The sequence below is a fragment of the Rhopilema esculentum genome, chromosome 20, assembly GCF_057945365.1.
Source record: "Rhopilema esculentum isolate cy_ngs chromosome 20, ASM5794536v1, whole genome shotgun sequence".
Lineage (NCBI taxonomy): Eukaryota > Metazoa > Cnidaria > Scyphozoa > Rhizostomeae > Rhizostomatidae > Rhopilema > Rhopilema esculentum.
Window position 1 is genome coordinate 12,949,759 of NC_142834.1, and position 11,892 is coordinate 12,961,650.

Here is an 11,892-nt window from a genome sequence, read left to right on the forward strand (position 1 = left end):
ATTTAGGGGGCACAGTCCCCCCCTTCCCCCTGCAGCTACGTGGCTGCGACAAACTGGATCCAATCGAAGCCTACTCGACTTGATTTAGCTTGCTTTAACGCACTAAAATTTTGCATAAGTATGAAAGTTATGCAGTTTTGACATTCAGCTAATGGAAATTTAAAGAGATGCTTATAACAACCATTTCCCATTCTTCCTATCATCAAATTTTACTTAAATTTGTTTTTACTCGTTAAGATTGGAGACATGTATGACATTGTATTCCAAATATAGTTGTTGATATCGTTGAAATGGTTATACAGGCATTTTGTATTGAATCACCTGCATCTTATTGTAAACAGATTAGTGCAAACTGGTAGATAATTATAGATTGATATATGTTGCAGAGGCTGTTGACAATGTATTAATAATGAAAATGTAAACTAGTCTTTGCTGGCGGAAAATCCTCACCTTGGAGGCACAATGATTTTTTTATTTTCGGCACAAAGTGCTATTTATGCACATCGTTTCAAGGCTGTAGTTATTTTCAGTGGCTAATTTTGTTTATCCCTTAAGGAATGAAGCTGATATTGGTGTCATCAAAATAATATATGAAATAGTATGAGATCCTATAACGCTAATATAACTAAGGCTAGAAAGTGTGCCTCTTGAGTCTAGCAATACTATTCGGATAAGGGCGATATTTAAAGGAACTGACACAGTAAGGAAAAGAATCAGCAGAAGAAATACAGATTATGATTATGATTATTATTTACAAGTCATTAAAACATTTTTAAACTGCTTGCTGATCAAGAGTCGATTTAATTTTTATTTCGGTAATCCATGTATAATTTAGACAGGTCCTTTATTGATAACAGCACGTTGTTGCTGACCAAAGTTAACCTGTATAAATATGATATTATTATTATTATTATTATTATTATTATTAGTCAAGAAATTTACCAAGCTCTTCTCTGGTTCCCTTTTAGAAATATTTACTACAAAGGACTTACGACACATAAACTCGACTAACTTATGCTCATTGTTTGCTGGTATGTAGACACGTATTCCAGTAATAAGGAAATAAACATGAAAGTAGGCCTTAAAAGTATGAAAAAAGAGAGTTAAGGAACTGGGAGAATAAAGGCCCCATGCCTTTGAAAAAAATGTTTTTCGACCTTAATGTCTTGGATGCCGATTGCAGCGCCCTCTTTTTATACTTATCTGGTGGTATTCTATATTGGGAGGTCTTGTACTAGGTCGGTTTTACAATTAAAATTGATTGGCAAAAATCCAGCGGGTATTCTAAACAGCATCAACAAGTATTTTCCGAGCACTGAACATTTGTATGATAATAGGTCGGCATCGCCTCAAGAAAGTTATCAAAGCCTTGCTTGTTTAGTTGCAAGGAACGCGCTTGCCGCGAGTCATAACGCGGCATTTCCGAATGCTACTGGTTTCACAAAGAAAGCACGCCGAAACAGGCAATTGCATGAGGTTTCAGACGTTATTTCATAGAAAACATGCCGCAGCTATGATACATGCCCTTATCGATATTGAACAACGCAGGGGAATTATTTGCAGTATTGAGATTTTTGCACAGAATTTTGTAAACAGTGGCTTGTTGTGGTCGCAAGTACGGTTGCCAATGCCTGCAAATCAGCAAACGCCATGTTGTGTACGTTTTGAAATGAAACCCAGGGACCAAATAGGCGTAGACATATTCCTAAGCAAACATTGCAGTTGGATGATATTCTTTGAAACTCTTAATTGTAAGAGGCAAAAGCAAAGAGTGGAGAGAAAGCGAGAGACTTAGCCGTGTGCCGGGCAAGCGCCTGAGTGAAGGAGCGGGTCGTTGAAAGAATGTATCGCTTGTTCAACCACCATCTCTTTTACTGAGGCCCGGAAACCGAGGGTAATCCAGCAACCACATCTAGTAATAAAGACAAGAAATTTCTGATTTCTGCCCTTTAGAGTCACAAACAGTCAAAACCGATTTCTAGCTTGATTAGAAGCAATAGCATTGGTACCCTTGGTACCAGAGCAACGTATATTCAAAGACGCTCCTCCGCTTCTCTGCTTGGCATTCTGTTAACGCCCTCGAAATTCTGTGGCTCTGATACCCAGGATATATTTGGGTATTTTCATAAGTAGAGACTTCCAAGAAAATTGTACTGTGAAAGCCCGATGATCATGAAAATTTGTATCAAGTTACGTCATAGGAAAATCCCCTTCTAGCAAGGGGCCTCTTTCATTGAAGATGCTGACACTAAAAACTTGAAGCAATAAAATCACAGATTTTCTAAGTATGACATCGCCTAAGAAAAAGTCTTAATTTAAGGGAAAATACCTGAACCTTTGCGGGTAAATTATCCTTTAAAAAGATATTTACTTTTCTTGACTTTAGAACAAAGAAGTTTAAAAATCTTTTGAATTAGAAAAGAGTATGTGTCTTAAAGCCAATTTATAAAGAACATTTTAAAAGTCTCTGTCCAAACAAGCAGCACCTGCTCCCAAAGAAGAGCAAGTCTCTTCAACTGGTAACCCTAATAAAAGTGTTACCCTAATAAAAGAAAAACTCGCACTTCATTTTGTTTACTTTAAAGTCTATAAAAACTCCAATATACTTTGGTGTGAAAATGACGCCATAAATGAGTTGCGTTTGAACGCACCCTTCTCGTATTTAACTCAAAAGGAATTTACGAAAATGCCCAATAGCTTTTGCCGTGAGAGGACGGCTTCGAAAAAGCTGTATGGGGGGAGAAATTTATGGAAAATGTGTTTTGTTCTTGTAATCTGCGTTTCTAACCACGTTTCAGAGGTAAATGCTACCACAACTTCACGATTATTGACGAAATTACAGGGAAATCATAAACGGGTATATATCTGCTTTGGAGTTGAGAGCGCCTCACAGATTGATCTTACTCTTTGTTTGAAAGAATCTTCTTCCAATCGATAATACATTTGATTATGGTATAAAGAAATTTTTCAAAAATGCTTCAACTTTGAAGATATTGAAAGCAACAACAACAACAACAACTGCAAATTTAATATCAGTTGTTGCATTGCACAATTTAGTCATTCGTTACGCAAAATTTTTGCTGCTCTGCGAACGGGATACTTCATTTCATTTATTTGTCGATAGATTGCTTCAAGTCGTGTCCATCTGCATATTTCTCGTTGCTATTCGCTATGCGAACTGTGTAACATGAATTATAGACCACCTCAAGTGATTCAAAACAGGTTGCTATTGCTCAAAACTCGATCAGCCTAATTTTTATGGCATTTAATTATAGCATGACTCAACAAATAATTTCATGATTTTCAAGCTAACAAAATAAATGGAAGCCAAATTGGGTAGTTCTCATATTATCTTATTTTTTGCAAACATTTCTGTTGGAAATTTTTCAATGAGCAAGCGATTTAAAATTGATAGTACAGATCGTCTCCAAATGTATGCGGTTTTCGGTGATTAAAATTATAACTTTAATAATCCTTATTATATTTAATTGTTTCCTATCCTTACACTTTAGATTAACAAATACCAGGTTTTTTCCAAGGCTTTTGCCTCTAGATTTTTACATTTTGGTCTGCCATGCATTTAACTGAGTTTTGAAAGATAAAAGATTTCGGAGGTATCGAAGGTTGATTCTGAATTCTCATTTTCCGAGTTTCATGGGATTCCCGAGTTAATTTTAGACTGTGGATCCGGGGCATCGTTCCAAGACGTTTAGAAATCAAATTTCTTATAATTCGTGAAACTTTAATAGAATCATGTGAATGAATTACGCAAGGTGATTCACCATTGCCAGGAGTTTAGTCCGAAACATGAATCGCCCCAAAACATTAGCTGACTCACGTGGGCAACCAGAACAATGCGGTTTTACTTATTCATTCAACTAGCCAATCAGCGATAATTTCCCGGGCGGGAGTTCAAAAAGCCGGCAAAAAACGCATAAAAGATGACTCAACGTCAGGGCTGTAACATAAAGGACTTCGCCTGAAGGAAGCATCAATCGAGGGTTTCGATCTGCCCTGAGAACTACATAAAGGTTTCGCCTTAGAACAATCTACACTTCATTGTTACAAATTGTCGAGCATTAAACAAGATGCCTTGTCACGAATCAAATTTTGTCGATCCTAGGACGACGTTGGAATCGAAGTTCAACGACATCAAAGTTTTAGGCAGTAGTTGTACTGGCTGTGTTTTGTCGGCAGTTGAGAAAAGTGGAAAACAACAGAGATACGCACTGAAAAGACTTTCCTTAAAACGAAGATCGCACTGTCGTGTCGCATTAAGGGAACTTAGGATTCTGAAACGACTTCGACATGAAAATGTTGTGAAAACCTCAAGTATAAGGGCACCGAACGGAAGCGATATTTCTGAACTCGACGCAGATACTTTTCAAAAGTTGGACTACGTGTATCTAGCGGAAGAGCTTATGGACACAGACATGTACAATATCCTCAATAAAGTTGGAAAAATCGAAGAAAAGATTGCGAAACTCTTTCTCTATCAGCTTCTCAGGGCCGTGAAATACATCCATTCGGCCAATGTAATTCACAGAGACATCAAACCCGGCAATCTGTTCGTTAACGCCAATGATTTGAGCATGAAGGTGGGTGACTTCGGCCTAGCCAGGATAGTTGACCCAAAGTTTGATCATGCTGGACAGTTAACTGAACTTGTTGCTACAAGATATTACAGATCTCCAGAAGTGATTTTGGCTCCGGGGAACTACGATGCTGCTATTGATATCTGGAGCACTGGATGTGTATTTGCCGAAATGTGCACAGGGAGCGTCTTATTTCCTGGGGAAAACGACTTACAACAAATCGATTGTATTCAGTCTTGGTTCAACAGAGGCAAATTTCTCACCCATAAACTTTCAGGAATCAGTCAAGCTGGTAAGTTTAATAATTTAAATCGAATCTTCCCTTCTTTAAAAAAATTTCCCACCCATGTAGGTCTTATTGTTTGTGATAGTCCAAAGGGCGTATTTGCGCGTTCTTTCAACCGGTCCACCTGCCCGCATTAAACAGATTTTAGCAATCGAACTCAAAGATTTATTACACGCATCCGCCTGAAATCATACAAAAAAATGTTCATTATTTTGGTTATTTCTTCAACGGTCCCTTATTCTATGTTTTTGGCAGTCTAAAGTGCGTTTCCCTTGACCCTGACTCAGCGTCGATAGTTGAATGCAAAGAATCCAAGGTGATTCCCCCACAATAAAAAAGTATTGTATTGCATAAGCTGCATCTGCGTTCGGTTGACACGTCGTAATCTGTATCCTAGAGACCAACTATCTTTGTAACAAAGCAACATGATTTTATTTTACTTTCATTACCCTAGCAGTTCTTCTCAAAAGTTTGAAATTCTTGATAGTTTCTTCCTTTTCAAAATCTAGCTAGTGACGTAGCTGATCCGTTTCTTTGACGCTCGAGAACCCTCGCATGACGCCACGACTTGTCTTCCTTTCCTATGTGTTGCCAACAGGAAATAATACCCACCTTTCAATGAACACGATTACTATTCATCCTTAATAAAGATTTTTCTTAAATTCCAAGGTTTTAACGAGTATTTGACTAATATAATTTTTCCGCACAATATTTTTTCCTGTTTTTAAATATTTTTTTATATATATATCCCAGATAATTTATTTATGTTTTTTTCATATAGGCCTTGACATACTTCAGAAAATGCTGCGGCTAGATCCGTCAAAAAGACAAACTGCGTCACAACTGTTAGAGGATCCCTACTTTGGTGACATCAGCGATATAATTGATGAACCAGCGTGTCCACAACCTGATGTTTTCCGGATCGAACACGAAGTTGATGATTTGCCGGTCCAGACTCTCAAAAGCATGCTCCTGACCGAATGTTGCCCCGACAAGTTCAGCACCCAGGCCATGAACAAAGAACTGTTCAATGGATTTGATGAGGACTTTCAATTTGACGATGAGAGCACAAAAGTGGCTCCTGAAAGAAATGACTCTTACTCATTTTCTTCAACTGACAACTCGTGTCCATCTCTTCTTAACATCCTCAGTTCTAGTTTTGTGGACGAACCCTACCGTGATCCGGCCTGTTCAGAAGCAAGGTCACTAGAAGACAGCTTCAGGTGCGATTCGCTCCAGTCAGAATGCACGACATCAGGGCACTGTAGTCCTAATTTCCCCAAAGTCACATCATTTCTTGATACTGGAAGAAATGTTGTCTCGCCGGTTGCAGATTCACGGAGGCCGGTCGAATCGAGACTCCCTGGCAGGAACTTTCAGGCGATACCGCGGAGTTTTTTATGCTCCACAGAACTTGAAAACCAATTGATAAACATTATCAAAGAACAAACTGCTGTTTCATCGCATAGAAACTGCAGAATGTCGCAATTTACAGGCTCAGAATGTCTGAAAACCGATAAACTGAATAGGAACTTCAACCATTGGGATGCTATCCGCATTTGGATCTAGTGCTTTAAAGACTATTTAAATTAGGCAAATTTTTAGAATCTTCATTGAAAGTTTTGCATTGCGTCATTATTTTCAAAGTATAACTTAGAGTGTTACTTAAGGTAATGTACTGTGTTTAGGAACTACATTTAAGCTTGCGCCGCATGGTAAATTAAAATGCTAAAGTGAAACTGATTGTTTTCTTATTCCTTTTGTATTTATTTATTATCAAAATTGATATTGTGGATATTAGATATTATTATATACAAAGTTTTCTTGGCTTAGAGATTTTCAAACGTTGTTTTCATAAAGGAATATTGTATGATCATTAATGCTAAATTATTGTTGCTGTTACTATAATCATTGTTATTATTATCTTTGTTAATAACATTGTTATTATACCATATTAGTTAATGTAAATATTACTCATATACAAATTTTACCCCAGTAAAGTTTTGGAGTTTTGTATTATTTGCAAAGATATTGTAAAGATCTTTAGTTGTCACCATGTGGTTCAAGGTCATTAATTTAATATTGCTTATGTCTTTCATGTGATTTCAAATAGCAACAAAGCATTTCTTAACCTCCCCAGGTAAAGATCTTCATTTTATGTTAACAGAAGCAAATTAATTTTGCCATTGTCTGCCTAGAAACCCTTCTATTCATAGGAAATGCTTTGTTGTTGCTTTAGACACCTATCCTAGATTCACTCAGGGTAGCAGCCTGACTGAAGAATCAGTTAATGATTTTTGTTAATAATATGGAGAATTTATCGTGTTTGCAGATGTTTTGAGAAATTTGTTGCATTTTTTGTGTATACTGCCAAAGAAATACATTTTCAAAGCCTCGTCAAGCTTTGGTATTGCCATTGGCTGGAGCTTGATGAACACATGTTGGTAGCAAAATACCTCTGTGGTATTCGAATGCTTCACACGAGTTTCTCAACTATATCGATTCGAAAGTTAAAGCTCACCTAATGGGGAACCAGAGCCCTGGGGTAAATGAAAACCTAGACCACTGAATCCTAATCTATGCAAAGACGCTTTGGCGTAACTGAATACGAGACTGCAATGGAATTTTGCCTATCATTGCTAGGCCATTTCCTAGGCGTCTTCCTGACAAGGCTGGGTAAACATGAAAATGCTTTGAAGTGGATAAGCATGGATGTGAATGGAAAGAGGATTGAGTGAAGTTTGCGTGAGGGCTTAATGTCACGAGTGAATTAGGCCAGACCTGCATTGTACACTGTTGTTATTGTATTAGTTATGGTCACACAAGATCGCGTGAGGGAAGCATCTGTTTCACACTTTGACCCGCAATATTTCTTTTCAGTTGCATAACAGCGTTGTCATGTGAGACGTTGCAAAGTTTTTCATGTTATTTCTTGTAACCCCTTTCTCTCGAACTAACCTTTTAGATAAGGTACCCAGACCAAATGTTGCCAAATAGTCTCAATACTATTTATATTCTTTACAGTCAAGTTTTTGCATGGTTTTAGGGCCTTCGCTAGCTATTATGCTCAATAGGGGTGCTCAGGTCCCCTTTTCTGATAAGGCCATGCTTCCCCATGCCCCACCATGGCGACAGCACTGAGTGGTTTGGATGAAATGTATTATCTAAACTAAGAATTCAATAAAATTTTTAACAAGTTTTGCTTTCCGTTTTCCTACAGCTGTGGTCCGATCAAACTGATTAAAATTCTAAAAAACATTTTAAAAGACAACGCATTTCTTCCTAAACAATGCCTTGGGTTACAACATCACTGCTGAAAGCTAAACTAATCAGCAAGTACATTGCAAACTAGGCTTTCAGTACTCGGTACTCCACTATTCCATTTTCAGAATAGCAAAATCCATTGTAAGCCTCAATACATTGTCCTTCGAATTCGAGTCCTTTTTGCCTTAACCCAGGGGCTATTTACCCATAGAAAACCAGATCTTGAATTTGAGCCAACATTTCATTACACAATTTCCCTTTTGGCATATTACATATCACACAATCGAGAACTAGGGATGTTCTCTCTTATCCTTTCCAACTTCTATAACTCATGACTCATCAACATCAATATTTTTCGATTGTATTTTTTTACATCGAAACTCATGATTATACTTGAACTGACAATGATTGTTACATTAATACTCAGATTGACGTCAAAACATGGTCTCGGAAATGAGCCAATGATGACAATAATCATCCACATTTCATACACCATCGCTTCATTCATACTTCTGTCTTTATCTGCAATCTTTCCTCAAATAACTTTGCAATCATAGTTTTCAAATACTTAAACCTTTATTTGCAATCATTGCGTCGGTATTTTGGGTATCCAATTCAAGCATGTATGAAATAGTTGGCATTTATCCTATTATTTCTAAAAGAAATGTAAACTTTTGAACCTTGAAACCACAAAAATCTGGAGTTCTTACAAAAATGATAAACTGCGATGGAAATATTCAGAAAGTCTGAGCCAGCACTATTTTAGGGAAAATTAACTTACTGTTGATACTCAAAAAGTAAATAAGAACTTTGTACCGTTCTTAGCACAACGCAGATTTCGATAACTAAGACCAGAAGGGACCCTCAAATTACATTTAGATAAATGTTTTCAAGATCTTGTTTAAAGCATCTTCGACAAAGCTTCTATAACTCAGCTCGCCTTTATTGATGAGAGAAAATTCTCATTTTTACCTCTTACTATTGTGTTTGACATGCATCTACAGCGTTGGATGGGACTTTCTTGCAGTCCGTATGTAGGGGCCCCTCCCAGTTTTTACCATTAGCCCTCGTTTTTTCCATAGCCCCCAAAACTTACATAATACTTCAAGCAAGTCGAATTTGAACCCTGAGGTGTTTTCAGACCGGAAGTATGTTACCTAAAATTACTGCTTTCGTCCCCTTCCCCCTAGAATAATGTTGGTAGTTTAGAGAAATATCATAACAGAAACTAAGAAGAAGGTACTTCCAAACCCGCTTGATAGTAAACCAACATTGTTCCATGGGGAAGAGGGGGATGGCTGGATTTGACCTCACAAGCTGACGTCAGTGTACTAAGACTTTTGGCAGTCATTTCTAGGAATTATGAAACTTCCCTGATAAATCCCCATCTTTTGTTCCAAAAGTGGTCATGCCTTTGCACTTTGCTCTCTGTTGCTTCAAATCAGGTGAAAAGGTGCAAAGCTCAGATCATAGATAACACGTGATATCTCACGTGCTTCAGCCAGTAAAGTAGTACAGGAGCCCACTAGGCTGTGTTCCAGACTCCTAACATGAAAGTAGAGTCTACTTCACTGGTCTACTTTCTCTATTTCTACTTTCAGGTTAGGGGTCTGGAGCACAGGTTATAGAATTTGGAAAAATGAGCCTGAAGGTGCACGACATGACACTAAGTTTGGAAAATCCGTTAAATATTTGGTTCCAGCCAAAATAAAAGCTATCCTCAAATTTAGTCTTTCATTTTTTATAAATCAACCAATTATATTTTACATACCAAGCTGATTCTCCATTTCAAGAGGTATTTCATGGTGGTCTTTGGGTTTATGTGGAAAAACAGTCAAAATTCTAAAAGTTGATGCTTGGAGACATCGCACTCAAGAACTCTATTTGTGGAGCAGATATATGCCTGGAGTAGACCTTCTTAACATAAAGGTAATGGGCAAAGGCAATGGTATAACTTAGTCATTCTGTTGAGGTTCCTGCATAGGCCATCGAACTTTTCTAATTCCGCACCACACATGAGATTTTTGCCAAGTGGTAAGACGGCCCATTTCCTGGAAATCTGAAAATCCTGCCGAAGATACGAGTATACGAACAGGGATAACATGTTAAGGCCAGTATGAGATGGAAGTAGGAACTTCTAATCTTTAAATCCCATCTTTTAAAGGAAATTGAACTTTTCCATTGGCTTATACAATGATCTGCTGATAAGGCTGTACTGTGTTGACACAGCATTCTAAGGTTCGGAAGTGACTCAACACTAGTCTCTTCTTGGAGCTGTCGGAAGCATGAGAATTCCCAGCTTAGTGATAGCAAATCCCTAGAAGCCCCCTTGGCTATTGAAAAGAACAGAAAAGCCCTCTGAACAGCGGTGTAAGGTTAAAAGTTGCTGATTTGAGGGGCCTTGGAGCAAGGACACGCCATTTACTATGTTATGTTTTTAATTTTTTGCAAATATTCTAGAAAACTGCAACTTAGGATAGAATTTCAGAATGAATTGGAGAAAAGTGAGGGGCATGTCCCACTGAATCCCCCATACGTGGCCATGCCACTGCTTCTCGTTGCAACTGATCTACAGCAAGCACTCGCGTAGCCTGTGCTCCAGACCCCCAAGGGGCTTCCGAAGACGGGAGGCAAGGGCATTTTTTTGTCAAGCAATAGAGCTTTCTGCAAAGTGTTTGTTGTGGCTCTATAAATTGCCCTTGCCCCGCTCTAATTTCCAACTTGTGTCGGAGCCTCTGATAGAGGTGAATTTTTAACAGTGCCCTTTGTAATAGCTCCGTTCCTTGCCTTTTTCACTAATAGGTTTGTACAAGACCAAAAAGGAAAAACCTCTTTTTGACAGGTAGCCAATCTTTTAGTTCTTCGTGTAATTAATACTTCATTGCTTCCGTCACTTTTTCTATCTTTGCATTCCAAGGGGTCGCTTGCACAATAAAAATTTACAGGTGTTCTGACCGAAGTTTGAAACTGAAGGGTGGGGTCCAAATAATAGCTTCTTAAAAAATATTTTGCAGTCGAAAGATTTATAAAAATTGAGATCATGCCTCTGGTTCCTTGTCCTAGGAAGCAATAATTTGACTTGGGAATCGATGGCAAATGCAGCATCTAATGCAGCTTAAAGATATGCGGCCAACATCAAATTTCTAATTAAAAGAGATATAATTGCCAAACTACATTATAGTTGTCTTAGAATGAATAGACGCGCACATGCTTGAAAAATTCATGAATTGAATACCTTCAAATTTATATTTAGCACAAGTGGGAGGATTTAGAAAAAGGCAAGAATCTGCGTGTGATTTTTTTCTTTTACCGCAAAAGTGACTTATTCATCTTTCTCTGAATGGCACAATAGACGCGTGATCGAAATTTTCCCACAAACTTATCAATGAATTTTAAATTTATAATGAGCAGGTAAACTAGAAACGAGCTTCGGGGGATTCCTCAACGTTTGTTGTTATATGACAACAAACCCAAGCAGAGGCAGGATGGCATGGCAACCATGTAAAACGGTCATCTTGGAAACTAACGAGGTCAAATACCACGCGCATTATGGCCATTTTCAGTCATAAAACTGAGCTTTAAAAGAAAAATTGGTTTAAGTGCCATGCTTTCGTTGTCAGGCTTACCTAAGGGATTAATTTTTTGATATTATTACTGCAAAATCTAAGACAGGGCAGTTTTCAAGGATTACCCATTCAATCATGTATAACTTGCAGAAAGCCTTTGACAAAATGCTTAGATTCGTGG

General features: G+C 37.9%; 1 protein-coding gene and 1 long non-coding RNA gene across 2 annotated transcripts in view; one reads left to right on the forward strand and one right to left on the reverse strand.

Moving 5' to 3' along the window:
* Positions 1 to 10,532, reverse strand: part of LOC148957875 (uncharacterized) — a 46,992-nt gene extending 36,460 nt beyond the window's left edge. Inside the window, exon 1 of the long non-coding RNA XR_016145034.1 lies at positions 9,917 to 10,532. This is a non-coding gene — a long non-coding RNA (uncharacterized LOC148957875). The remainder of the gene's footprint in view (positions 1 to 9,916) is intronic.
* Positions 3,955 to 7,226, forward strand: LOC135687368 (mitogen-activated protein kinase 1). Its single transcript, XM_065203911.2, has 2 exons — positions 3,955 to 4,887; positions 5,663 to 7,226. Exons 1-2 carry the CDS (start codon positions 4,089 to 4,091, stop codon positions 6,448 to 6,450), a joined length of 1,587 nt encoding a protein of 528 aa, XP_065059983.1. The 5' UTR covers positions 3,955 to 4,088; the 3' UTR covers positions 6,451 to 7,226.
* Positions 10,533 to 11,892: the final 1,360 nt, after the last annotated feature.